Below are 27,910 nucleotides of genomic sequence, written 5' to 3' on the forward strand. Positions count from 1 at the left end.
GAGGTATGGTTAGTGTTATAACTACAGTAGAGGTATGGTTAGTGTTATAACTACAGTAGGGGTATGGTTAGTGTTATAACTACAGTAGAGGTATGGTTAGTGTTATAACTACAGTAGACGTATGGTTAGGGTTATAACTACAGTAGAGGTATGGTTAGGGTTATAACTACAGTAGAGGTATGGTTAGGGTTATAACGACAGTAGAGGTATGGTTAGGGTTATAAATACAGCAGAGGAATGGTTAGGGTTATAACTACAGTAGAGGAATGGTTAGGGTTATAACTACAGTAGAGGTATGGTTATGGTTATAACTACAGTAGAGGAGGTATGGTTAAGATTAGGGTTATAACTACAGTAGAGGTATGGTTAGGGTTATAACGACAGTAGAGGTATGGTTAGGGTTATAACGACAGTAGAGGTATGGTTAGGGTTATAACGACAGGAGAGGTATGGTTAGTGTTATAACGACAGTAGAGGTATGGTTAGTGTTATAACTACAGTAGAGGTATGGTTAGTGTTATAACTACAGTAGAGGTATGGTTAGTGTTATAACTACAGTAGAGGTATGGTTAGTGTTATAACTACAGTAGAGGTATGGTTAGGGTTATAACTACAGTAGAGGTATGGTTAGGGTTATAACTACAGTAGAGGTATGGTTAGTGTTATAACCACAGTAGAGGTATGGTTAGTGTTATAACCACAGTAGAGGTATGGTTAGGGTTATAACGACAGTAGAGGTATGGTTAGGGTTATAACGACAGTAGAGGTATGGTTAGGGTTATAACGACAGTAGAGGTATGGTTAGGGTTATAACGACAGTAGAGGTATGGTTAGGGTTATAACTACAGTAGAGGTATGGTTAGGGTTATAACTACAGTAGAGGTATGGTTAGGGTTATAACTACAGTAGAGGAGGTATGGTTAGGGTTATAACTACAGTAGAGGTAGGGTTAGGATTATAACTACAGTAGAGGTATGGTTATGATTAGGGAAATAACAGCAGTAGAGGTATGGTTAGGATTAGGGAAATAACTACAGTAGAGGTATGGTTATGGTTAGGATTATAACTACAGTAGAGGTATGGTTTGGGTTATAACTACAGTGGAGGTATGGTTATGATTAGGGTTGTAACTACAGTAGAGGAATGGTTATGTTTATAACTAAAGTAGAGGTATGGTTAGGGTATTAACTACAGTAAAGGAATGGTTAGGGTTATAACTACAGTAGACGTATGGTTAGGGTTATAACTACAGTAGAGGTATGGTTAGTGTTATAACTACAGTAGAGGTATGGTTAGTGTTATAACTACAGTAGAGGTATGGTTAGTGTTATAACTACAGTAGACGTATGGTTAGGGTTATAACTACAGTAGAGGTATGGTTAGGGTTATAACTACAGTAGAGGTATGGTTAGGGTTATAACTACAGTAGAGGTATGGTTAGGGTTATAACTACAGTAGAGGTATGGTTAGGGTTATAACTACAGTAGAGGTATGGTTAGGGTTATAACGACAGTAGAGGTATGGTTAGGGTTATAAATACAGTAGAGGTATTGTTAGGGTTATAACGACAGTAGAGGTATGGTTAGGGTTATAAATACAGCAGAGGTATAGTTAGGGTTATAAATACAGCAGAGGAATGGTTAGGGTTATAACTACAGTAGAGGAATGGTTAGGGTTATAACTACAGTAGAGGTATGGTTAGTGTTATAACTACAGTAGAGGAGGTATGGTTAAGGTTAGGGTTATAACGACAGTAGAGGTATGGTTAGAGTTATAACGACAGTAGAGGTATGGTTAGGGTTATAACGACAGTAGAGGTATGGTTAGGGTTATAACGACAGTAGAGGTATGGTTAGGGTTATAACGACAGTAGAGGTATGGTTAGGGTTATAACTACAGTAGAGGTATGGTTAGTGTTATAACTACAGTAGAGGTATGGTTAGTGTTATAACTACAGTAGAGGTATGGTTAGTGTTATAACTACAGTAGAGGTATGGTTAGGGTTATAACTACAGTAGATGTATGGTTAGGGTTATAACTACAGTAGAGGTATGGTTAGGGTTATAACTACAGTAGAGGTATGGTTAGGGTTATAACTACAGTAGAGGTATGGTTAGGGTTATAACTACAGTAGAGGTATGGTTAGGGTTATAACGACAGTAGAGGTATGGTTAGGGTTATAACGACAGTAGAGGTATGGTTAGGGTTATAACGACAGTAGAGGTATGGTTAGGGTTAGGATTATAACTACAGTAGAGGTATGGTTAGGGTTATAACTACAGTGGAGGAATGGTTAGGCTTATAATACAGTAGAGGTATGGTTAGGGTTATAACTACAGTAGAGGTAGGGTTAGGGTTATAACTACAGTAGAGGTTTGGTTAGGGTTATAACTACAGTAGAGGTAGGGTTAGGATTATAACTACAGTAGAGGTATGGTTAGGGTTATAAATACAGCAGAGGAATGGTTAGGGTTATAACTACAGTAGAGGAATGGTTAGGGTTATAACTACAGTAGAGGTATGGTTACTGTTATAACTACAGTAGAGGAGGTATGGTTAAGATTAGGGTTATAACTACAGTAGAGGTATGGTTAGGGTTATAACGACAGTAGAGGTATGGTTAGTGTTATAACTACAGTAGAGGTATGGTTAGTGTTATAACTACAGTAGAGGTATGGTTAGGGTTATAACGACAGTAGAGGTATGGTTAGGGTTATAACTACAGTAGAGGTATGGTTAGGGTTATAACTACAGTAGAGGTATGGTTAGGGTTATAACTACAGTAGAGGTATGGTTAGGGTTATAACTACAGTAGAGGAATGGTTATGATTAGGGTTATAACTACAGTAGAGGTATGGTTAGGGTTATAACGACAGTAGAGGTATGGTTAGGGTTATAACGATAGTAGAGGTATGGTTAGGGTTATAACGACAGTAGAGGAGGTATGGTTTAGATTAGGGTTATAACTACAGTAGAGGTAAGGTTAGGGTTATAACGACAGTAGAGGTATGGTTAGGGTTATAACGACAGTAGAGGTATGGTTAGGGTTATAACGACAGTAGAGGTATGGTTAGGGTTATAATGACAGTAGAGGTATGGTTAGGGTTATAACGACAGTAGAGGTATGGTTAGTGTTATAACTACAGTAGAGGTATGGTTAGTGTTATAACTACAGTAGACGTATGGTTAGGGTTATAACTACAGTAGAGGTATGGTTAGGGTTATAACTACAGTAGAGGTATGGTTAGTGTTATAACTACAGTAGAGGTATGGTTAGGGTTATAACTACAGTAGAGGTATGGTTAGGGTTATAACTACAGTAGAGGTATGGTTAGGGTTATAACGACAGTAGAGGTATGGTTAGGGTTATAACGACAGTAGAGGTATGGTTAGGGTTATAAATACAGCAGAGGAATGGTTAGGGTTATAACTACAGTAGAGGAATGGTTAGGGTTATAACTACAGTAGAGGTATGGTTAGTGTTATAACTACAGTAGAGGAGGTATGGTTAAGATTAGGGTTATAACTACAGTAGAGGTATGGTTAGGGTTATAACGACAGTAGAGGTATGGTTAGGGTTATAACGACAGTAGAGGTATGGTTAGGGTTATAACGACAGTAGAGGTATGGTTAGGGTTATAACGACAGTAGAGGTATTGTTAGGGTTATAACGACAGTAGAGGTATGGTTAGTGTTATAACTACAGTAGACGTATGGTTAGTGTTATAACTACAGTAGACGTATGGTTAGGGTTATAACTACAGTAGAGGTATGGTTAGGGTTATAACTACAGTAGAGGTATGGTTAGGGTTATAACTACAGTAGAGGTATGGTTAGGATTATAACTACAGTAGAGGTATGGTTAGTGTTATAACTACAGTAGAGGTATGGTTAGTGTTATAACTACAGTAGAGGTATGGTTAGTGTTATAACTACAGTAGAGGTATGGTTAGTGTAATAACTACAGTAGACGTATGGTTAGGGTTATAACTACAGTAGAGGTATGGTTAGGGTTATAACTACAGTAGAGGTATGGTTAGGGTTATAACTACAGTAGAGGTATGGTTAGGGTTATAACGACAGTAGAGGTATGGTTAGGGTTATAACGACAGTAGAGGTATGGTTAGGGTTATAACGACAGTAGAGGTATGGTTAGGGTTATAACGACAGTAGAGGTTTGGTTAGGGTTATAACTACAGTAGAGGTATGGTTAGGGTTATAACTACAGTAGAGGTATGGTTAGGGTTATAACTACAGTAGAGGTATGGTTAGGGTTATAACTACAGTAGAGGAATGGTTATGATTAGGGTTATAACTACAGTAGAGGTATGGTTAGGGTTATAACGACAGTAGAGGTATGGTTAGGGTTATAACGACAGTAGAGGTATGGTTAGGGTTATAACTACAGTAGAGGTAAGGTTAGGGTTATAACTACAGTAGAGGTATGGTTAGGGTTATAACGACAGTAGAGGTATGGTTAGGGTTATAACTACAGTAGAGGTATGGTTAGGGTTATAACGACAGTAGAGGTATGGTTAGGGTTATAACGACAGTAGAGGTAGGGTTAGGGTTATAACTACAGTAGAGGTATGTTTAGGGTTATAACTACAGTAGAGGTATGGTTAGGGTTATAACTACAGTAGAGGTATGGTTAGGGTTATAACTACAATAGAGGAATGGTTATGATTAGGGTTATAACTACAGTAGAGGTATGGTTAGGGTTATAACGACAGTAGAGGAAAGGTTAAGATTAGGGTAATAACTACAGTAGAGGTATGGTTATGGTTATAACTACAGTAGAGGTATGGTTAGGGTTATAACTACAGTAGAGGTATGGTTAGGGTTATAACTACAGTAGAGGTATGGTTAGGGTTATAACGACAGTAGAGGTATGGTTAGGGTTATAACGACAGTAGAGGTATGGTTAGGGTTATAACGACAGTAGAGGTATGGTTAGGGTTATAACTACAGTAGAGGTATGGTTAGGGTTATAACTACAGTAGAGGTATGGTTAGGGTTATAACTACAGTAGAGGAATGGTTATGATTAGGGTTATAACTACAGTAGAGGTATGGTTAGGGTTATAACGACAGTAGAGGTATGGTTAGGGTTATAACGACAGTAGAGGTATGGTTAGGGTTATAACGACAGTAGAGGTATGGTTAGGGTTATAACGACAGTAGAGGTATGGTTAGGGTTATAACTACAGTAGAGGTAAGGTTAGGGTTATAACTACAGTAGAGGTATGGTTAGGGTTATAACGACAGTAGAGGTATGGTTAGGGTTATAACTACAGTAGAGGTATGGTTAGGGTTATAACGACAGTAGAGGTAGGGTTAGGGTTATAACGACAGTAGAGGTAGGGTTAGGGTTATAACTACAGTAGAGGTATGTTTAGGGTTATAACTACAGTAGAGGTATGGTTAGGGTTATAACTACAGTAGAGGTATGGTTAGGGTTATAACTACAATAGAGGAATGGTTATGATTAGGGTTATAACTACAGTAGAGGTATGGTTAGGGTTATAACGACAGTAGAGGAAAGGTTAAGATTAGGGTAATAACTACAGTAGAGGTATGGTTATGGTTAGGATTATAACTACAGTAGAGGTATGGTTATGGTTAGGGTTATAAATACAGTAGAGGTATGGCTAGGATTATACCTACAGTAGAGGTATGGTTAGGGTTATAACTACAATGGAGGTATGGTTGTGATTAAGGTTATAACTACAGTAGAGGAATGGTTATGATTAGGGTTAAAACTACAGTAGAGGTATGGTTAGGGTTATAACTACAGTAGAGGTATGGTTAAGATTAGGGTTATAACTACAGTAGAGGTATGGTTAGGGTTTTAACTACAGTAGAGGAAAGGTTATGTTTATAACTACAATAGAGGTATGGTTAGGGTTATGACTACAGTAGAGGTATGGTTAGGGTTATAACTACAGTAGAGGTATGGTTAGGGTTATAACGACAGTAGAGGTATGGTTAGGGTAATAACGACAGTAGAGGTATGGTTAGGGTTATAACGACAGTAGAGGTATGGTTAGGGTTATAACGACAGTAGAGGTATGGTTAGTGTTATAACTACAGTAGAGGTATGGTTAGTGTTATAACTACAGTAGGGGTATGGTTAGTGTTATAACTACAGTAGAGGTATGGTTAGTGTTATAACTACAGTAGACGTATGGTTAGGGTTATAACTACAGTAGAGGTATGGTTAGGGTTATAACTACAGTAGAGGTATGGTTAGGGTTATAACGACAGTAGAGGTATGGTTAGGGTTATAAATACAGCAGAGGAATGGTTAGGGTTATAACTACAGTAGAGGAATGGTTAGGGTTATAACTACAGTAGAGGTATGGTTATGGTTATAACTACAGTAGAGGAGGTATGGTTAAGATTAGGGTTATAACTACAGTAGAGGTATGGTTAGGGTTATAACGACAGTAGAGGTATGGTTAGGGTTATAACGACAGTAGAGGTATGGTTAGGGTTATAACGACAGGAGAGGTATGGTTAGTGTTATAACTACAGTAGAGGTATGGTTAGTGTTATAACTACAGTAGAGGTATGGTTAGTGTTATAACTACAGTAGAGGTATGGTTAGTGTTATAACTACAGTAGAGGTATGGTTAGTGTTATAACTACAGTAGAGGTATGGTTAGTGTTATAACTACAGTAGAGGTATGGTTAGGGTTATAACTACAGTAGAGGTATGGTTAGGGTTATAACTACAGTAGAGGTATGGTTAGTGTTATAACCACAGTAGAGGTATGGTTAGTGTTATAACCACAGTAGAGGTATGGTTAGGGTTATAACGACAGTAGAGGTATGGTTAGGGTTATAACGACAGTAGAGGTATGGTTAGGGTTATAACGACAGTAGAGGTATGGTTAGGGTTATAACGACAGTAGAGGTATGGTTAGGGTTATAACTACAGTAGAGGTATGGTTAGGGTTATAACTACAGTAGAGGTATGGTTAGGGTTATAACTACAGTAGAGGAGGTATGGTTAGGGTTATAACTACAGTAGAGGTAGGGTTAGGATTATAACTACAGTAGAGGTATGGTTATGATTAGGGAAATAACAGCAGTAGAGGTATGGTTAGGATTATAACTACAGTAGAGGTATGGTTTGGGTTATAACTACAGTGGAGGTATGGTTATGATTAGGGTTGTAACTACAGTAGAGGAATGGTTATGTTTATAACTAAAGTAGAGGTATGGTTAGGGTATTAACTACAGTAAAGGAATGGTTAGGGTTATAATACAGTAGAGGTATGGTTATAACTACGGTAGAGGTATGGTCAGGGTTATAACTATTGTAGAGAAATGGTTAGGGTTATAATACATTAGAGGTAGGGTTATAACTACGGTAGAGAAATGGTTAGGGTTATAATACATTAGAGGTAGGGTTATAACTACAGTAGAGGTATGGTTAGGGTTATAACTACAGTAGAGGAATGGTTAGGGTTATAACTACAGTAGAGGAATGGTTAGGGTTATAACTACAGTAGAGGAATGGTTAGGGTTATAACTACAGTAGAGGAGGTATGGTTGGGATTATAACTACAGTAGATGAGGTATGGTTAAGGTTATAACTACAGCAGAGGTAGGGTTGACTACAGTAGAGGTATGGTTAGGTTTATAACTATAGTAGAGGTATGGTTAGGGTTATAACGACAGTAGAGGTATGGTTAGGGTTATAACTACAGTAGAGGTATGGTTAGGGTTATAACTACAGTAGAGGTATTGTTAGGGTTACAACTACAGTAGAGGTATGGTTAGGATTATAACTACAGTAGAGGTATGGTTAGGATTATAACTACAGTAGAGGTATGGTTAGGATTATAACTACAGTATAGGTATGGTTAGGATTATAACTACAGTAGAGGTATGGTAGGGTTATAACTACAGTAGAGGTATGGTTAGGATTATAACTACAGTAGAGGTATGGTTAGGATTATAACTACAGTAGAGGTATGGTTAGGATTATAACTAGAGTAGAGGTATGGTTAGGGTTATAACGACAGTAGAGGTATGGTTAGGGTTATAACTACAGTAGAGGTATGGTTAGGGTTTTAACTACAGTAGAGGTATTGTTAGGGTTACAACTACAGTAGAGGTATGGTTAGGGTTATAACGAGAGTAGAGGTATGGTTAGGGTTATAACTACAGTAGAGGTATGGTTAGGGTTATAACTACAGTAGAGGTATGGTTAGGGTTATAACGACAGTAGAGGTATGGTTAGGGTTATAACTACAGTAGAGGTATGGTTAGGGTTATAACTACAGTAGAGGTATGGTTAGGATTATAACTACAGTAGAGGTATGGTTAGGATTATAACTTGAGTAGAGGTATGGTTAGGATTATAACTACAGTAGAGCTATGGTAGGGTTATAACGACAGTAGAGGTATGGTTAGGACTATAACTACAGTAGAGGTATGGTTATGATTAGGGTGTTAGCTACGGTAGAGTTATGGTTATAACTAGAGTGGAGGTATGGTTATGTTTATAACTACAGTAGAGGTACGGTTAGGGTTATAACTACAGTAGAGGTATGGCTAGGATTATAACTACAGTGGAGGTATGGTTAGGATTATAACTACAGTGGAGGTATGGTTAGGGTTATAACTACAGTAGAGGTATGGTTAGGGTTATAACTACAGTATAGGAATGGTTAGGATTATAACTACAGTAGAGGTATGGTAGGGTTATAACGACAGTAGAGGTATGGTTAGGACTATAACTACAGTAGAGGTATGGTTATGATTAGGGTGTTAGCTACGGTAGAGTTATGGTTATAACTAGAGTGGAGGTATGGTTATGTTTATAACTACAGTAGAGGAATGGTTAGGGTTATAACTACAGTAGAGGAGGTATGGTTGGGATTATAACTACAGTAGATGAGGTATGGTTAAGGTTATAACTACAGCAGAGGTAGGGTTGACTACAGTAGAGGTATGGTTAGGTTTATAACTATAGTAGAGGTATGGTTAGGGTTATAACGACAGTAGAGGTATGGTTAGGGTTATAACTACAGTAGAGGTATGGTTAGGGTTATAACTACAGTAGAGGTATTGTTAGCGTTACAACTACAGTAGAGGTATGGTTAGGATTATAACTACAGTAGAGGTATGGTTAGGATTATAACTACAGTAGAGGTATGGTTAGGATTATAACTACAGTAGAGGTATGGTTAGGATTATAACTACAGTAGAGGTATGGTAGGGTTATAACTACAGTAGAGGTATGGTTAGGATTATAACTACAGTAGAGGTATGGTTAGGATTATAACTACAGTAGAGGTATGGTTAGGGTTTTGATTATAACTACAGTAGAGGTATGGTTAGGGTTATAACGAGAGTAGAGGTATGGTTAGGGTTATAACTACAGTAGAGGTATGGTTAGGGTTATAACTACAGTAGAGGTATGGTTAGGGTTATAACTACAGTAGAGGTATGGTTAGGGTTATAACTACAGTAGAGGTATGGTTAGGATTATAACTACAGTAGAGGTATGGTTAGGATTATAACTAGAGTAGAGGTATGGTTAGGATTATAACTACAGTAGAGGTATGGTAGGGTTATAACGACAGTAGAGGTATGGTTAGGACTATAACTACAGTAGAGGTATGGTTATGATTAGGGTGTTAGCTACGGTAGAGTTATGGTTATAACTAGAGTGGAGGTATGGTTATGTTTATAACTACAGTAGAGGTACGGTTAGGGTTATAACTACAGTAGAGGTATGGCTAGGATTATAACTACAGTGGAGGTATGGTTAGGATTATAACTACAGTGGAGGTATGGTTAGGGTTATAACTACAGTGGAGGTATGGTTATGATTAGGGAAATAACAGCAGTAGAGGTATGGTTAGGATTAGGGAAATAACTACAGTAGAGGTATGGTTATGGTTAGGATTATAACTACAGTAGAGGTATGGTTTGGGTTATAACTACAGTGGAGGTATGGTTATGATTAGGGTTGTAACTACAGTAGAGGAATGGTTATGTTTATAACTACAGTAGAGGTATGGTTAGGGTATTAACTACAGTAAAGGAATGGTTAGGGTTATAATACAGTAGAGGTATGGTTATAACTACGGTAGAGGTATGGTCAGGGTTATAACTATTGTAGAGAAATGGTTAGGGTTATAATACAGTAGAGGTAGGGTTATAACTATGGTAGAGGTATGGTTAGGGTAATAACTACAGTAGAGGTATGGTTAGGGTTATAACTACAGTAGAGGAATGGTTAGGGTTATAACTACAGTAGAGGAGGTATGGTTGGGATTATAACTACAGTAGATGAGGTATGGTTAAGGTTATAACTACAGCAGAGGTAGGGTTGACTACAGTAGAGGTATGGTTAGGTTTATAACTATAGTAGAGGTATGGTTAGGGTTATAACGACAGTAGAGGTATGGTTAGGGTTATAACTACAGTAGAGGTATGGTTAGGGTTATAACTACAGTAGAGGTATTGTTAGGGTTACAACTACAGTAGAGGTATGGTTAGGATTATAACTACAGTAGAGGTATGGTTAGGATTATAACTACAGTAGAGGTATGGTTAGGATTATAACTACAGTAGAGGTATGGTTAGGATTATAACTACAGTAGAGGTATGGTAGGGTTATAACTACAGTAGAGGTATGGTTAGGATTATAACTACAGTAGAGGTATGGTTAGGATTATAACTACAGTAGAGGTATGGTTAGGATTATAACTACAGTAGAGGTACGGTTAGGGTTATAACTACAGTAGAGGTATGGCTAGGATTATAACTACAGTGGAGGTATGGTTAGGGTTATAACTACAGTAGAGGTATGGCTAGGATTATAACTACAGTGGAGGTATGGTTAGGATTATAACTACAGTGGAGGTATGGTTAGGGTTATAACTACAGTGGAGGTATGGTTATGATTAGGGAAATAACAGCAGTAGAGGTATGGTTAGGATTAGGGAAATAACTACAGTAGAGGTATGGTTATGGTTAGGATTATAACTACAGTAGAGGTATGGTTTGGGTTATAACTACAGTGGAGGTATGGTTATGATTAGGGTTGTAACTACAGTAGAGGAATGGTTATGTTTATAACTACAGTAGAGGTATGGTTAGGGTATTAACTACAGTAAAGGAATGGTTAGGGTTATAATACAGTAGAGGTATGGTTATAACTACGGTAGAGGTATGGTCAGGGTTATAACTATTGTAGAGAAATGGTTAGGGTTATAATACAGTAGAGGTAGGGTTATAACTATGGTAGAGGTATGGTTAGGGTAATAACTACAGTAGAGGTATGGTTAGGGTTATAACTACAGTAGAGGAATGGTTAGGGTTATAACTACAGTAGAGGAGGTATGGTTGGGATTATAACTACAGTAGATGAGGTATGGTTAAGGTTATAACTACAGCAGAGGTAGGGTTGACTACAGTAGAGGTATGGTTAGGTTTATAACTATAGTAGAGGTATGGTTAGGGTTATAACGACAGTAGAGGTATGGTTAGGGTTATAACTACAGTAGAGGTATGGTTAGGGTTATAACTACAGTAGAGGTATTGTTAGGGTTACAACTACAGTAGAGGTATGGTTAGGATTATAACTACAGTAGAGGTATGGTTAGGATTATAACTACAGTAGAGGTATGGTTAGGATTATAACTACAGTAGAGGTATGGTTAGGATTATAACTACAGTAGAGGTATGGTAGGGTTATAACTACAGTAGAGGTATGGTTAGGATTATAACTACAGTAGAGGTATGGTTAGGGTTTTGATTATAACTACAGTAGAGGTATGGTTAGGGTTATAACGAGAGTAGAGGTATGGTTAGGGTTATAACTACAGTAGAGGTATGGTTAGGGTTATAACTACAGTAGAGGTATGGTTAGGGTTATAACGACAGTAGAGGTATGGTTAGGGTTATAACTACAGTAGAGGTATGGTTAGGGTTATAACTAGAGTAGAGGTATGGTTAGGATTATAACTAGAGTAGAGGTATGGTTAGGATTATAACTAGAGTAGAGGTATGGTTAGGATTATAACTACAGTAGAGCTATGGTAGGGTTATAACGACAGTAGAGGTATGGTTAGGACTATAACTACAGTAGAGGTATGGTTATGATTAGGGTGTTAGCTACGGTAGAGTTATGGTTATAACTAGAGTGGAGGTATGGTTATGTTTATAACTACAGTAGAGGTACGGTTAGGGTTATAACTACAGTAGAGGTATGGCTAGGATTATAACTACAGTGGAGGTATGGTTAGGATTATAACTACAGTGGAGGTATGGTTAGGGTTATAACTACAGTGGAGGTATGGTTATGATTAGGGAAATAACAGCAGTAGAGGTATGGTTAGGATTAGGGAAATAACTACAGTAGAGGTATGGTTATGGTTAGGATTATAACTACAGTAGAGGTATGGTTTGGGTTATAACTACAGTGGAGGTATGGTTATGATTAGGGTTGTAACTACAGTAGAGGAATGGTTATGTTTATAACTACAGTAGAGGTATGGTTAGGGTATTAACTACAGTAAAGGAATGGTTAGGGTTATAATACAGTAGAGGTATGGTTATAACTACGGTAGAGGTATGGTTAGGGTTATAACTATTGTAGAGAAATGGTTAGGGTTATAATACAGTAGAGGTAGGGTTATAACTATGGTAGAGGTATGGTTAGGGTTATAACTACAGTAGAGGTATGGTTAGGGTTATAACTACAGTAGAGGAATGGTTAGGGTTATAACTACAGTAGAGGAGGTATGGTTGGGATTATAACTACAGTAGATGAGGTATGGTTAAGGTTATAACTACAGCAGAGGTAGGGTTGACTACAGTAGAGGTATGGTTAGGTTTATAACTATAGTAGAGGTATGGTTAGGGTTATAACGACAGTAGAGGTATGGTTAGGGTTATAACTACAGTAGAGGTATGGTTAGGGTTATAACTACAGTAGAGGTATTGTTAGGGTTACAACTACAGTAGAGGTATGGTTAGGATTATAACTACAGTAGAGGTATGGTTAGGATTATAACTACAGTAGAGGTATGGTTAGGATTATAACTACAGTAGAGGTATGGTTAGGATTATAACTACAGTAGAGGTATGGTAGGGTTATAACTACAGTAGAGGTATGGTTAGGATTATAACTACAGTAGAGGTATGGTTAGGATTATAACTACAGTAGAGGTATGGTTAGGGTTTTGATTATAACTACAGTAGAGGTATGGTTAGGGTTATAACGAGAGTAGAGGTATGGTTAGGGTTATAACTACAGTAGAGGTATGGTTAGGGTTATAACTACAGTAGAGGTATGGTTAGGGTTATAACGACAGTAGAGGTATGGTTAGGGTTATAACTACAGTAGAGGTATGGTTAGGGTTATAACTACATTAGAGGTATGGTTAGGATTATAACTACAGTAGAGGTATGGTTAGGATTATAACTAGAGTAGAGGTATGGTTAAGATTATAACTACAGTAGAGGTATGGTAGGGTTATAACGACAGTAGAGGTATGGTTAGGACTATAACTACAGTAGAGGTATGGTTATGATTAGGGTGTTAGCTACGGTAGAGTTATGGTTATAACTAGAGTGGAGGTATGGTTATGTTTATAACTACAGTAGAGGAATGGTTAGGGTTATAACTACAGTAGAGGAGGTATGGTTGGGATTATAACTACAGTAGATGAGGTATGGTTAAGGTTATAACTACAGCAGAGGTAGGGTTGACTACAGTAGAGGTATGGTTAGGTTTATAACTATAGTAGAGGTATGGTTAGGGTTATAACGACAGTAGAGGTATGGTTAGGGTTATAACTATTGTAGAGAAATGGTTAGGGTTATAATACAGTAGAGGTAGGGCTATAACTATGGTAGAGGTATGGTTAGGGTTATAACTACAGTAGAGGTATGGTTAGGGTTATAACTACAGTAGAGGAATGGTTAGGGTTATAACTACAGTAGAGGAGGTATGGTTGGGATTATAACTACAGTAGATGAGGTATGGTTAAGGTTATAACTACAGCAGAGGTAGGGTTGACTACAGTAGAGGTATGGTTAGGTTTATAACTATAGTAGAGGTATGGTTAGGGTTATAACGACAGTAGAGGTATGGTTAGGGTTATAACTACAGTAGAGGTATGGTTAGGGTTATAACTACAGTAGAGGTATTGTTAGGGTTACAACTACAGTAGAGGTATGGTTAGGATTATAACTACAGTAGAGGTATGGTTAGGATTATAACTACAGTAGAGGTATGGTTAGGATTATAACTACAGTAGAGGTATGGTTAGGATTATAACTACAGTAGAGGTATGGTAGGGTTATAACTACAGTAGAGGTATGGTTAGGATTATAACTACAGTAGAGGTATGGTTAGGATTATAACTACAGTAGAGGTATGGTTAGGGTTTTGATTATAACTACAGTAGAGGTATGGTTAGGGTTATAACGAGAGTAGAGGTATGGTTAGGGTTATAACTACAGTAGAGGTATGGTTAGGGTTATAACTACAGTAGAGGTATGGTTAGGGTTATAACGACAGTAGAGGTATGGTTAGGGTTATAACTACAGTAGAGGTATGGTTAGGGTTATAACTACATTAGAGGTATGGTTAGGATTATAACTACAGTAGAGGTATGGTTAGGATTATAACTAGAGTAGAGGTATGGTTAAGATTATAACTACAGTAGAGGTATGGTAGGGTTATAACGACAGTAGAGGTATGGTTAGGACTATAACTACAGTAGAGGTATGGTTATGATTAGGGTGTTAGCTACGGTAGAGTTATGGTTATAACTAGAGTGGAGGTATGGTTATGTTTATAACTACAGTAGAGGAATGGTTAGGGTTATAACTACAGTAGAGGAGGTATGGTTGGGATTATAACTACAGTAGATGAGGTATGGTTAAGGTTATAACTACAGCAGAGGTAGGGTTGACTACAGTAGAGGTATGGTTAGGTTTATAACTATAGTAGAGGTATGGTTAGGGTTATAACGACAGTAGAGGTATGGTTAGGGTTATAACTACAGTAGAGGTATGGTTAGGGTTATAACTACAGTAGAGGTATTGTTAGGGTTACAACTACAGTAGAGGTATGGTTAGGATTATAACTACAGTAGAGGTATGGTTAGGATTATAACTACAGTAGAGGTATGGTTAGGATTATAACTACAGTAGAGGTATGGTTAGGATTATAACTACAGTAGAGGTATGGTAGGGTTATAACTACAGTAGAGGTATGGTTAGGATTATAACTACAGTAGAGGTATGGTTAGGATTATAACTACAGTAGAGGTATGGTTAGGGTTTTGATTATAACTACAGTAGAGGTATGGTTAGGGTTATAACGAGAGTAGAGGTATGGTTAGGGTTATAACTACAGTAGAGGTATGGTTAGGGTTATAACTACAGTAGAGGTATGGTTAGGGTTATAACGACAGTAGAGGTATGGTTAGGGTTATAACTACAGTAGAGGTATGGTTAGGGTTATAACTACAGTAGAGGTATGGTTAGGATTATAACTACAGTAGAGGTATGGTTAGGATTATAACTAGAGTAGAGGTATGGTTAGGATTATAACTACAGTAGAGCTATGGTAGGGTTATAACGACAGTAGAGGTATGGTTAGGACTATAACTACAGTAGAGGTATGGTTATGATTAGGGTGTTAGCTACGGTAGAGTTATGGTTATAACTAGAGTGGAGGTATGGTTATGTTTATAACTACAGTAGAGGTACGGTTAGGGTTATAACTACAGTAGAGGTATGGCTAGGATTATAACTACAGTGGAGGTATGGTTAGGATTATAACTACAGTGGAGGTATGGTTAGGGTTATAACTACAGTAGAGGTATGGTTAGGGTTATAACTACAGTATAGGAATGGTTAGGATTATAACTAGAGTAGAGGTATGGTTAGTGTTATAACTACAGTAGAGGTATGGTTAGGGTTATAACTACAGTAGAGGTATGGTTAGGGTTATAATACAGTAGAGGTATGGTTAGGGTTATAACTACAGTAGAGGTAGGGTTATAACTACAGTAGAGGTATGGTTAGGGTTATAACTACAGTAGAGGTAGGGTTAGTGTTATAACTACAGTAGAGGTATGATTAGGGTTATAACTACAGTAGAGGTATGGTTAGGGTTATAACTACAGTAGAGGTATGGTTAGGGTTATAACTACAGTAGAGGTATGGTTAGTGTTATAACTACAGTAGAGGTATGGTTAGGGTTATAACTACAGTAGAGGTAGGGTTAGGATTATAACTACAGTAGAGGTATGGTTTGGGTTATAACTACAGTGGAGGTATTGTTATGATTAGGGAAATAACTGCAGTAGAGGTATGGTTAGGATTAGGGAAATAACTACAGTAGAGGTATGGCTTTGGTTAGGATTATAACTACAGTAGAGGTATGGTTTGGGTTATAACTACAGTGGAGGTATGGTTATGATTAGGGTTGTAACAACAGTAGAGGAATGGTTATGTTTATAACTACAGTAGAGGTATGGTTAGGGTATTAACTACAGTAGAGGCATGGTTAGGGTTATAACGACAGTAGAGGTAGGGTTAGGGTTATAACTACAGTAGAGGAATGGTTAGGGTTATAACGACAGTAGAGGTATGGTTAGGGTTATAACTACAGTAGAGGAATGGTTAGGGTTATAACTACAGTAGAGGAATGGTTAGGGTTATAACTACAGTAGAGGTATGTAAGGGTTATAACTACAGTAGAGGAGGTATGGTTAAGATTAGGGTTATAACTACAGTAGAGGTATGGTTAGGGTTATAACGACAGTAGAGGTATGGTTAGGGTTATAACGACAGTAGATGTATGGTTAGGGTTATAACGACAGTAGAGGTATGGTTAGGGTTATAACGACAGTAGAGGTATGGTTAGGGTTATAACGACAGTAGAGGTATGGTTAGGGTTATAATGACAGTAGAGGTATGGTTAGGGTTATAACTACAGTAGAGGTATGGTTAGGGTTATAACGACAGTAGAGGTATGGTTAGTGTTATAACGACAGTAGAGGTATGGTTAGGGTATTAACTACAGTAGAGGTATGGTTGGGGTTATAACTACAGTAGAGGTATGGTTAGGGTTATAACGACAGTAGAGGTATGGTTAGAGTTATAATGACAGTAGAGGTATGGTTAGAGTTATAATGACAGTAGAGGTATGGTTAGAGTTATAATGACAGTAGAGGTATGGTTAGAGTTATAATGACAGTAGAGGTATGGTTAGGGTTATAACTACAGTAGAGGTATGGTTAGGGTTATAACTACAGTAGAGGTATGGTTAGGATTATAACTACAGTAGAGGTAGGGTTATAACTACAGTAGAGGTATGGTTAGGATTATAACTACAGTAGAGGTATGGTTAGTTCTAACTACAGTAGAGGTATGGTTAGGATTATACCTACAGTAAAGGTATGGTTAGGATTATAACTACAGTAGAGGTATGGTTAGAGTTATAACTACAGTAGAGGTAGGGTTATAACTACAGTAGAGGTATGGTTAGGATTATAGCTACAGTAGAGGTATGGTTAGGATTATAACTATAGTAGAGGTATGGTTAGGATTATATCTGGATTATGGTTTTAATACAGTAGCTGTACCTGACATAAGGGGTTGTCCTGTCATGCCCATGGGAGCCATGCCCAGGTTATTCATAGCTGTGGCCCAGGCGTTGGGGTCTGACATAGGCATTGTCATTGGGCTGGAGTCCATGGACATGTTATGAATCCCTTCTGCAAAAGAGAGCGAGAGTCAGTCAGAATATGGTACAATCAGATATGGTCTGCTTTGTTTGATTTCCTCACATTTCCTATTTAATATCTTCCATAAACCTGTGAGGCGTTACAAAGGAAATTAAATAGAGTCTTTACTCATGTCTGGCAATAGCAGAGAGGTATACTTCATCTTTGTGCTCTCAGAGTGGCGAGAGACAGTGTCAGTACAGTGACACGCCCTTTAAATGTAATTCAGAGGTTCAATCCCCTCCTAGCTGAATCCCCCGGTCTCTGACCTCTACTAAGAGAGCCTCCTGATGATGCTGCTTCTCCTCCCTGACCGACACCACACACTCTCAGAAGGAACAAGAGGACTAATACACACACACACACACACACACACACACACACAGTTAAACTAGAATCTACCCAATAAAATGCCAGTGAGAGAGAAAAGCTGGTTTATGTTTGACTGTCACAGTAAATAATAATACTTCCCCAGCAAACACAAAACATTACGGTGATAATAAAAACTGAAATCCAGACACTGAAGGGAATTTATAAGGCATTAGGGCTTCTGAAACTAAAACATCTCTGGCCAAATGCTACCAACACACATCTATTCATACAGCCCACGGCGGTCTGGTTTTCTGCCAAGTGTAACGTCTTACACAGTAAATCCAACACATACAGATCCCTAGAGTAAAAGGCTCAGAGTAAACAAGAACACATCACGAAATTCAAAGACCACCGTTTTCTGACAAACCAAACAATTTCACAACCCTAAATGGGCTTTCTTTCTCTACTTTATTTGACCTCCTCCTCTGTCTGGTATAATACAGGACTAATGATGATACCTCTGTCTGGTATAATACAGGACTAATGCTGATACCTCTGTCTGGTATAATGCAGGACTAATGATGATACCTCTGTCTGGTATAATACCGGACTAATGATGATACCTCTGTCTTGTATAATACAGGACTAATGCTGTTACCTCTGTCTGGTATAATACAAGACTAATGATGATTCCTCTGTCTGGTATAATACAGGACTAATGCTGATACATCTGTCACAACTTCCGCCGAAGCCGGTCCCTCTCCTTGTTCGGGCGGCGTTCGGTGGTCGACGTCACCGGCTTACTACCTCTGTCTAATATGATAAAGGACTAATTCTGCTTTCTCTGTCTCCTGCACCTCAGATACTCTCATTATACTCCCATCCTTGGGTTGCCGTGGCAAAGGCTGTTAAAACTGTTGTATAACGGAGGAGAGAGAGGTGTTGTATTTTACTGCAGTTTTACACCAGTCATCATGTTGTCACTGACCAAATAGTCAAGGCATAGTTGAGGCTCAGAGGCTTGTTAACCGTTGATACCCTCCTTAGAGGGTCCACTGCAACAACAACTAAAGGAGCTCTAACTGCAGAAGGGGGAGTTGGAGCTGTTTTACAGCAGGTCAGACAGGAGTCGTGTAAACAGCCTCACTCATCAGTCATAACAAAACTGACTAGTCTCACTGACCAGTCAAAACAAAAAGGGCATAAATGCAATGAGATGGTTTAAATCAGTGACAACCGTATAAGTCTCAGTTTCCGATAGGATCCAGATACCTCCACAGGATTTAGCTCATCACTCAACAACTAACTGTGTTGTCATAGGAGATCTTAGAACTGATCTTATCATGAGGTTTATAGTAATCTAAGAGTTTTGAGAGATTTACCAATCTCAGGAGTGCTGGTCGAGGTCAAGGTTAGTGCTGCTGGCCTCACGCCCTGAAATGGTAAGACGCTGTAGACGAATTGTCCAAAGTATCATGGTTCCACCGGTCACCAGAGACAATCTTAGAGACAATTAGGACACTCAGGTGTTATCTATTTGCCATTATGATTTCCCCTTTTAAAAGAGGTGTGTTTCTGTCTCTGTTTTGCAGGAGCTTGATTTTCGGTTGCCATGTGTGTCTGTCCCCCGAGTAAGTTTTCTAATCATACAGTGGTTCCTCCATTAAAAGTTGCAGCGTACTGCGGAGCAGCTTGCATGGTGCCGTAGAATTCTATGGCACGTTATTTAAGTGCCAACCACTGGTACCATTAATGCTAGTTAGTGCTAGTTTGACCACCAGAGGGCATCTTCGAGGAGCATTTGATAGCCTTCAATAATGACTGAACTAGAGAATGCGGTAAAGCGGGAGACCGGGTTTCACTTCCTCGACTGGGATGAAGGAGTAGGCTGTCCTTGTAAATAAGAATTTGTTCTTAACTGACTTGCCTAGTTAAATAAAGGTTACACTAAGAGCATAACATTTCTCCAAATGGAGATTTGGTTTCAGTGAAAATAAAAATTCAAAATTCAAAAGGCACTCGCACATCTGAGCAATCTTTTTGCAGGTGTATGGTAACAATTGGACAAGATGAGGGGGAAAAGGAAACCACATACTGCTTTTGATAGTATCATTGATCTTTAAATAAGCTTACGTATCGGCCTCACGGCCTTCATCAGAGCTTTTGTGAGTTGGAAAAAAATGATCTACCTTATTTAGATCTAGCCCCACCCACATCCGTTCCACGCATCGAATGGGGTTGGAGGCGAAGGAAAAACAAATAAGTGCTGCCAAATATAACAACATGCATATCATAATCATTTGTCTAAAGACGTATTAAACACGTATGTAAAACCACAATGAGGACATCGACCTACCGAGCAAGTTTTCATAAATCATTGGGTACAACGTAAGAAAAACGTCAGAGTAATCTGAAAGAGGGGCATAATTCATGTTCAAAATCACAACATAACATACATTGGCATGTTATCGGGAGTATAGTACTGGGCTATTTAGCTAATGAACACAGCATCCTGCGGGAGACCGGGGTTCCTGACGGGGAGGAAGGAGTAGGCTGTCCTTGTAAATAAGACTTTGTTCTTAACTGACTTGCCTAGTTAAATAAAGGTTACACTAGGAGCATAACATTTCTACACTCACATTTGTGACTCAATAATTACATATAGAGGATTGGAAAATTTTTCTGTCATTCAGTGATATTTATTCCCATAGTAATTCATTATGGATCCATGACTAAATAAACATCGGCATTTTGAAAATAGTATTTTTACCATTATTTTATTAATAAAAGCATAAAGATGCCTTTATTAGTGTCAATAATAATAATAATCACTTGGTTTTAAAAATAACAATATTTTGGAGATGATTTCATTTTCAAATAATATAAAATGAGCGAGAAAAATGGCACTCTTGAACATGGGGTGAACATGGGGTAAACCAGCATCTGTAGCAACACAGCTTGCACTGCTTTGCAGTGTCTTAGACTTTGCACCACTCAGTCGCTGTACAACGAGACCGGTCGGATGTGGTTTACAGCACTACAGTAAGAGCAAAATAATCCTAATAAAAGAATAAAAACAAAATAATAAAAATAATAAAAACCTTAGTGTAACAACAGTTTTAGTAAGCAATACTGAAGTCGTGCATAATTATCTGTGTCTATTTAGGTTTATGTTGCCCATTCATTGTCAGAGACACAGTAGGACCCAAAAGCATAATCAGTGCTCTAACTCGCCCTTGCGCTGGTCTAGAGCAGTGAAGTGGTGGCGCAGGGTATCGTGCTAAACCACAAATTACCTGTAAGTCCCACGGTGTAAACTCGCAACTTTAAAGGAGGAACCACTGTAGTGTTTGTTGCTTTGTTCCAGTGTTACTGTGATTATTCTGTTCCCTTGTTTCTCAGTAAAGTATTTACTTTATCCTAAATCATTGATTCCTCGTCTAGTCCATTCTCTGCACCTGAGTTCAACCTCACCACGTCACACACGGAGTCTCTCTGTCCTCCAGTCTGCTCTTTGCTAGCTCCCTCCCTCTCTCCATTCACCCATCACTCCCTTCCCTCCCTAGGCACTGACCTCTGGGATTTAGGGCTTTAACAGAGCGACCTTGAGGACAGAGGTCTGGCATGGTTCCCCCAGCTCTCTTTCACTTGAGAGCCGAGGGAGTGTGTCTGAATTAGCAAGCAGCAGTGGAAAGATCAACACTAGCGCACACGCTTGCTGGCCCAACCAGAAGAAACGTCAGCCATTGAAAATACGCATCTGTCATCAAGAGAAGCATTGAATACAAATATGTCTAAGACTGAACCTGTTCTACCATTTAACAAAAAAAATGCACTGCCTAAAGTTTGGCAGGGATCGATTCAATGTGTAACCTCTATTTCAACATTTAACTGGTCAAAGAGGTAGATGAAAATCAATGTGGATTAGGTTGGGTTACTATTGGGTTACTATGCTTAGTCTGGAGCTATAGTGTAGGCTATGCTATGAAAACCTTGCTGTAATCTGATTAGTGAGGAGTTGTTCTAAACAATCGATCATTTTTCAGTTTAATTATAGCCATTATTGATTTAATAGAATCAATTCACATAGAGCCCTTGATCGATCTGATTCTGTTTTAGTTGGAAAAAAGCCAAAAATTAACCAGCTGCAAAAAAACACGTTTTCAATTGAAAATAATTGAAGTGACAAATCTCTACCTGGACTTCCACCGTGCCAAAGTAATGGCATGAGGAACACTGCCACAGGCCTGATCTCAGCCTTACTTGCCTATGAGCTGCAGTACAGGCTCCCCCAGGGTGCTGATGGGAAATGTATCAGTTTTAAGGCCCATCGGCCGGAGGCCTCCAAGCAGGCCAAGAAAAGCTCAGGGACATTTAGTTTACAACGGACAAGGTCTTAACAGCTAACAGGCCAATTACAGCCTCTAACAAAGAAAGGTCTCCTGGAACACTATCATGGTCATATACCCCCAGAACAGTGAAGGAAAACTGTACTCAGAACTAAGGAAGGAAGGAAGGAAGGAAGGAAAACTGTACTCAGAACTAAGGAAGGAAGGAAGGAAGGAAGGAAAACTGTACTCAGAACTAAGGAAGGAAGGAAAACTGTACTCAGAACTAAGGAAGGAAGGAAGGAAGGAAAACTGTACTCAGAACTAAGGAAGGAAGGAAAACTGTACTCAGAACTAAGGAAGGAAGGAAGGAAGGAAAACTGTACTCAGAACTAAGGAAGGAAGGAAGGCAGGCAGGCAGGCAGGCAGGCAGGCAGGCGGACGGACAGACAGAGGGACAGACAGAGGGACAGACAGAGGGACAGACAGAGGGACAGACAGAGGGACAGACAGAGGGACAGACAGACAGACAGAGGGACAGACAGACAGAGGGACAGACAGACAGAGGGACAGACAGACAGACAGACAGACAGACAGAACGGTCTAACTAATGGCAAATTGCAGGCATTTTATATCGCAATCTGGACCATCCACATAAAGAAAATTAGGTCTAATGAGAGTTTGTCAGAAAAGTGTAATGCCTGGTAAGAAATAATTGGGGGTTTTATCAACATAAAATTATCAAATAGCCTATAAATGTGTCCTTGCTGAACAGAAAATTGGTGGGTGAAATGGTGCAGAATCGAATTAATTTACACTGCATGTATCTATATCAAAAGTAAAAACATCCATGACATTAAATGTCTCGGATTTCCTTTGAATATTGATTCTGGGGCCTTAGACTCACAGCATGATCCTAATATAGGAGGCAAATACCCAAAAACAATCCTCAGAGTAGTGATGCCAGTCCATCCTTACGCATGAAAAACACTCACCAGGCAGAATAAAAGGCATGCATCGCAAAATAGCTTTCTTGGAGTGGATGGATGCGTGTTTGACCTTAATCTAGTGGATGCAGATCTGTGTGTTCAGCTCTGTGCTTCTGTTCGTGTGTCAGCAGGGATTCCTTCCACCTCAATCCAGATCAGCACAACTAGAAGTACACTAAAAAGTGGAGAGTATTGATTCCAAGTAAGGAATAGGATACATTACTGTGTGCATCCACATCCACCTAAAGACATGAGTGTGTGCGTGTTTATGTTTAATGATGTATGAGTGGCCTTCTCTTCCCTCCTTTCATCTATTAATAATGTACACATCTCAGAGCACTTCTAATTAACAGTGGAGCTGGGAGAGAGAGCTCAGAGTGGGGTCTAGATAACAGATCTGTTCATTTAGAGTTCAGACAGAAGTAGCTGATAGAAGCAGCCTGAAGACACATCTCTCTGCACCCGGGAATCCATCAGCCTAATCCTGCCAAGCTTTCAGAGGGGAATGGTTGGCCTCATCTCCCTCATCAAAGGTCTCCCCTATCCATCTTCCTCATCAAACTACAGGTCCTATTGTTACAGTAGTTCAACCCTCCAAAAGGTTTGGAAGACAGGCTAGAACAGCATACTTAATCAAATCCAGCTGCAACAATTTGGCTGATAAATATTGTTTTTAACTTTACTAATAGTTTTTCCTCTTTTGCAATAAGTGGTAAACATATTTTTATTCACATTTTTTATTACTATTTACTTCCACCTGAGACAAGGCACTTGTTGATTGTTCAGGCACATCAGAGATTATCTTTATCATATACAACACCACTCTGGTGCTACTTGCTTTACCTTTGAGCTGAATGAATCATCCACACATATATTCCCTTCAAACCGGACAAATCATACAGGTCTGAACTCTGATAGCATAATGATATTGACATGAGCAGTGAGCACATAAATCAAAGCCATACACTCCATCTGATTACTGCATGTGCACAGGCTAACTGCCTGATTAGCTAAATTAGCTTTCCTTATAATACTGTATCTTGAATGAGATCACCAGTTAGTCTTAAACTAATGGATCCCTCTTGAAGAGCTGTGTGATGAAACTCGGAAGCAAGGACTGATTCATCACTCAGTGCTTTGGTAGGAGTTGAGGAGTGAAATGCCATTTATTCAGAATAATGTGGAACAAAATTGGCTTCATCAGAGTGCTGTGCAATGACATAATACAATGGAGAGGAAGCACTACTCTCTAATGTGGTCTTAGTGTTTATGTTTTGTCCAGTGTGTCTTTCTTGACATGCTCTACCCCTCATAGGTGAGTGTTTCTTGTGTGTGTATCACTCTCTCAAATCCTTCACTTTAATGGGGGAGATCAGATATTTTTGGAGGATGATGACACTTGGAGAAGAGCTGAGCTGAGCTGAGTTATCTGGGGAAGTGCAGCTAATGAAAGACACCACATTAAAGCACCCGGGCTTGACTTCCTCTTTTAGAACTTCACCTTGAAGATGAAGAGGAAAACACCCACCTCAGCCACCATAGACTGTGATTTTTGTCTTTGAAGTATTTCTGCTGAGGACTTCCAGGAAGGAGTGCTTTTTGATAAACAACCTCTGTTTCTATAGTCTATTTCAGGATCCATTTTTAGACAAATGGAGCAGGAGCCCAATTGTTTTTACAGGCAACATACCATGAATCCTATGTGAAAGTAACCAAGATGGCGTAGCAGTGCAGACGTGGTTTGTCGTTCTTTCGTGTACTTTTTGTATTTTTCGTATATATTTCTACTTGTTTTCTATCTCTTTTCCATTTTTAAATTAAATATACCTTCCGGTAACCCGCCTCACCCAATGTGATACGGATCTGCTATGTGTTTTAGACCTTATAGCCAGAACCTCCATCAGTAGCTAGCCATCAGTAGCTAACCAGCTAATTAGCTACTAGCTATTTAGTCATTGTCAGCCACTGCTAGCGACCTCTACCTTCTGCACAGACACCAGACGTTTTTTTTAGCCTGGATAATACTTGCCAGTCTGCCAGTATCGGGCTGTTTTCTCCACTACAACGCTGGATTTCTGCCTTAAGCCCTGGACCATTACTCCTGATCAACACAGCTAGCTAGCTGCCACCGAGTGACCCAGCCCCGAAGCTAGCTCTGAGCCAGGCCGACCTCCCGGTCCACTCAGTGATCACTCGGCTACACAGAAGATGCCTCCAGGACTCTACCCCAACATGGCTAGAATCCACTACTCCACCTGATACTTACCGTAAGCTCTGGACCTTTGTAGCGGATCATCGCTGCTAGCTAGCTGCTACCGAGTGGCTATAGTGGCTAATGCTAGCACCAGTTAGCCGCGAGCCAGGCACATCTCCCGGCTAGCAAACGAAATTACTACAACTACAATACCTCTTTCGCCATCTGGCCTGGACCCTTTGTCGACACGGCGCCTCTCCGTACCACCACGACTGGTCTGCCGACGGAACTCCATCCACTGTGCCCTCAACCGGCCTTTGTCGGACGACGGAGCAGACGCTTCTACTAACCCCAGCCTGCTAAATTTAATCACAATGTCTCCCACGTGCTAGCGTAGTAACGACTACCCCGCGGTTTCCCTGTTCCATCTATTGCTGTTCACTGGACCCTATGATCGCTTGGCTACATAGCTGATGCCTGCTGGACTGTTCATTAATCACAGTACTCCATTTTGTTTAGTTTTTTGTTTATCTGTCGGCCCCAGCCTCGAACTCAGGCCCTGTTTTTAGTTAACCGACCCTCTCTGCCCATGCATCGCCATTTTACCTGTTGTTGTTGTCTTAGCTGATTAGCTGTTGTTGTATTACACGTTGTTGTGATTGCTTTATGCCTCGCTTTATGTCACTCTCAAATGTCAATATGCCTTGTATACTGTTGTTTAGGATAGTTATCATTGTTTTAGTTTACTGCGGAGCACCGAGTCCCACTCAACATGCCTCAGATACCTCCTTTGTCCAATCTCCTACACATGCGGTGACCTCACCCAGCATAACTAGAGTGTCCAGAGATGCAATCTCTCTTATCATCACTCAGTGCCTGGGTTTACCTCCACTGTACCCGCACCCCACCATATCCCTGTCTGTACATTATGCCCTGAATCTATTCTACCACGACCAGAAATCTGCTATTTTTATTCTCTGTCCCCAACGCACTAGACAACCAGATTTGATAGCATTTAGCCGTACCCTCATCCTACTCCTCTGTTCCTTAGGTGATGTGGAGGTTAACCCAGGCCCAGGCACTCTCATTTGTTGACTTCTGTAACCGAAAAAGCCTTGGTTTCATGCATGTTAACATCAGAAGCCTTCTCCCTAAGTTTGTTTTACTCACTGCTTTAGCACACTCCGCCAACCCTGATGTCCTTGCCATGTCTGAATCCTGATTTAGGCCACCAAAAATTCAGAGATTTCCATAACCAACTACAACATTTTCCGTCAAGATAGAACTGTGAAAGGAGGAGGAGTTGCAATCTACTCCAGAGATAGCCTACAGAGTCCTGTCATACTTTCCAGGTCTATGCCCAAACACTTCAAGCTTCTAATTAAAAAACTTAATCTCTCCAGAAATAAGTCTCTCACTGTTGCCACCTGTTATAGGACCCCTCAGCTCCCAGCTGTGCCCTGGATACCATATGTGAATTGATTGCCCCCATCTATCTTCAGAGTTCGTTCTGCTAGGTGACCTAAACTGGGACATGCTTAACACCCCGGCAGTCCTACAATCTAAGCTAGATGCCCTCAATCTCACACAAATTATCAATGAACCCACCAGGTACAACCCTAAATCCGAAAACATGGGCACCCTCAAAGATATTATTCTGACCAACTTGCCCTCCAAATACACCTCTGCTGTTTTCAATCAGGATCTCAGCGATCACTGCCTCATTGCCTGCATCCGCTATGGGTCCGCCGTCAACCGACCACCCCTCATCACTGTCAAACGCTCCCTAAAACACTTCTGCAAGCAGGCCTTTCTAATCGACATGGCCCGGGTATCCTGGAAGGATATTGACCACATCCCGTCAGTCGAAGCTGCCTGGTTGTTCTTCAAAAGTAATTTCCTCAACATCTTAAATAAGCATGCCCCTTTCAAAAAATATAAAACTAAGAACAGATATAGCCCTTGGTTCACTCCAGACCTGACTGCCCTCGACCAGCACATGAAACATCCTGTGGTGGACTGCACTAGCATAGTCCCCGCGATATGCAACTTTTCAGGGAAGTCAGGAACCAATACACGCAGTCAAGAAAGCAAAGACTAGCTTTTTCAAACAGAAATTTGCATCCTGTATCTCTATCTCCAAAAAGTTTTGGGACACTGTAAAGTCCATGGAGAATAAGAGCACCTCCTCCCAGCTGCCCACTGCACTGAGGCTAGGTAACACTGTCACCACCGATAAATCCATGATAATTGAGAATTTCAAGAATAATTTCTCTACGGCTGGTCATGCTTTCCTCCTGGCTACCCC

At 39.6% G+C, this 27,910-nt stretch overlaps 1 protein-coding gene across 4 annotated transcripts in view; it reads right to left on the reverse strand.

Annotated features, from left to right (window-relative positions):
• LOC139390674 (ecto-NOX disulfide-thiol exchanger 2-like) overlaps positions 1-27,910 on the reverse strand; it is a 267,211-nt gene that overhangs the window by 113,132 nt on the left and 126,169 nt on the right. For all 4 annotated transcript variants that reach the window (XR_011629531.1, XR_011629530.1, XM_071137950.1 and 1 more), the window contains exon 3: positions 17,639-17,770. Coding sequence is in view for 2 of the 4 variants with exons in the window: in XM_071137950.1 (XP_070994051.1) it covers positions 17,639-17,770 (132 nt within the window). In the remaining 2 variants the exon portion in view is untranslated. The remainder of the gene's footprint in view (positions 1-17,638; positions 17,771-27,910) is intronic.

This window comes from Oncorhynchus clarkii, chromosome 31 (genome assembly GCF_045791955.1).
Source record: "Oncorhynchus clarkii lewisi isolate Uvic-CL-2024 chromosome 31, UVic_Ocla_1.0, whole genome shotgun sequence".
Classification (NCBI taxonomy): Eukaryota; Metazoa; Chordata; class Actinopteri; order Salmoniformes; family Salmonidae; genus Oncorhynchus; species Oncorhynchus clarkii.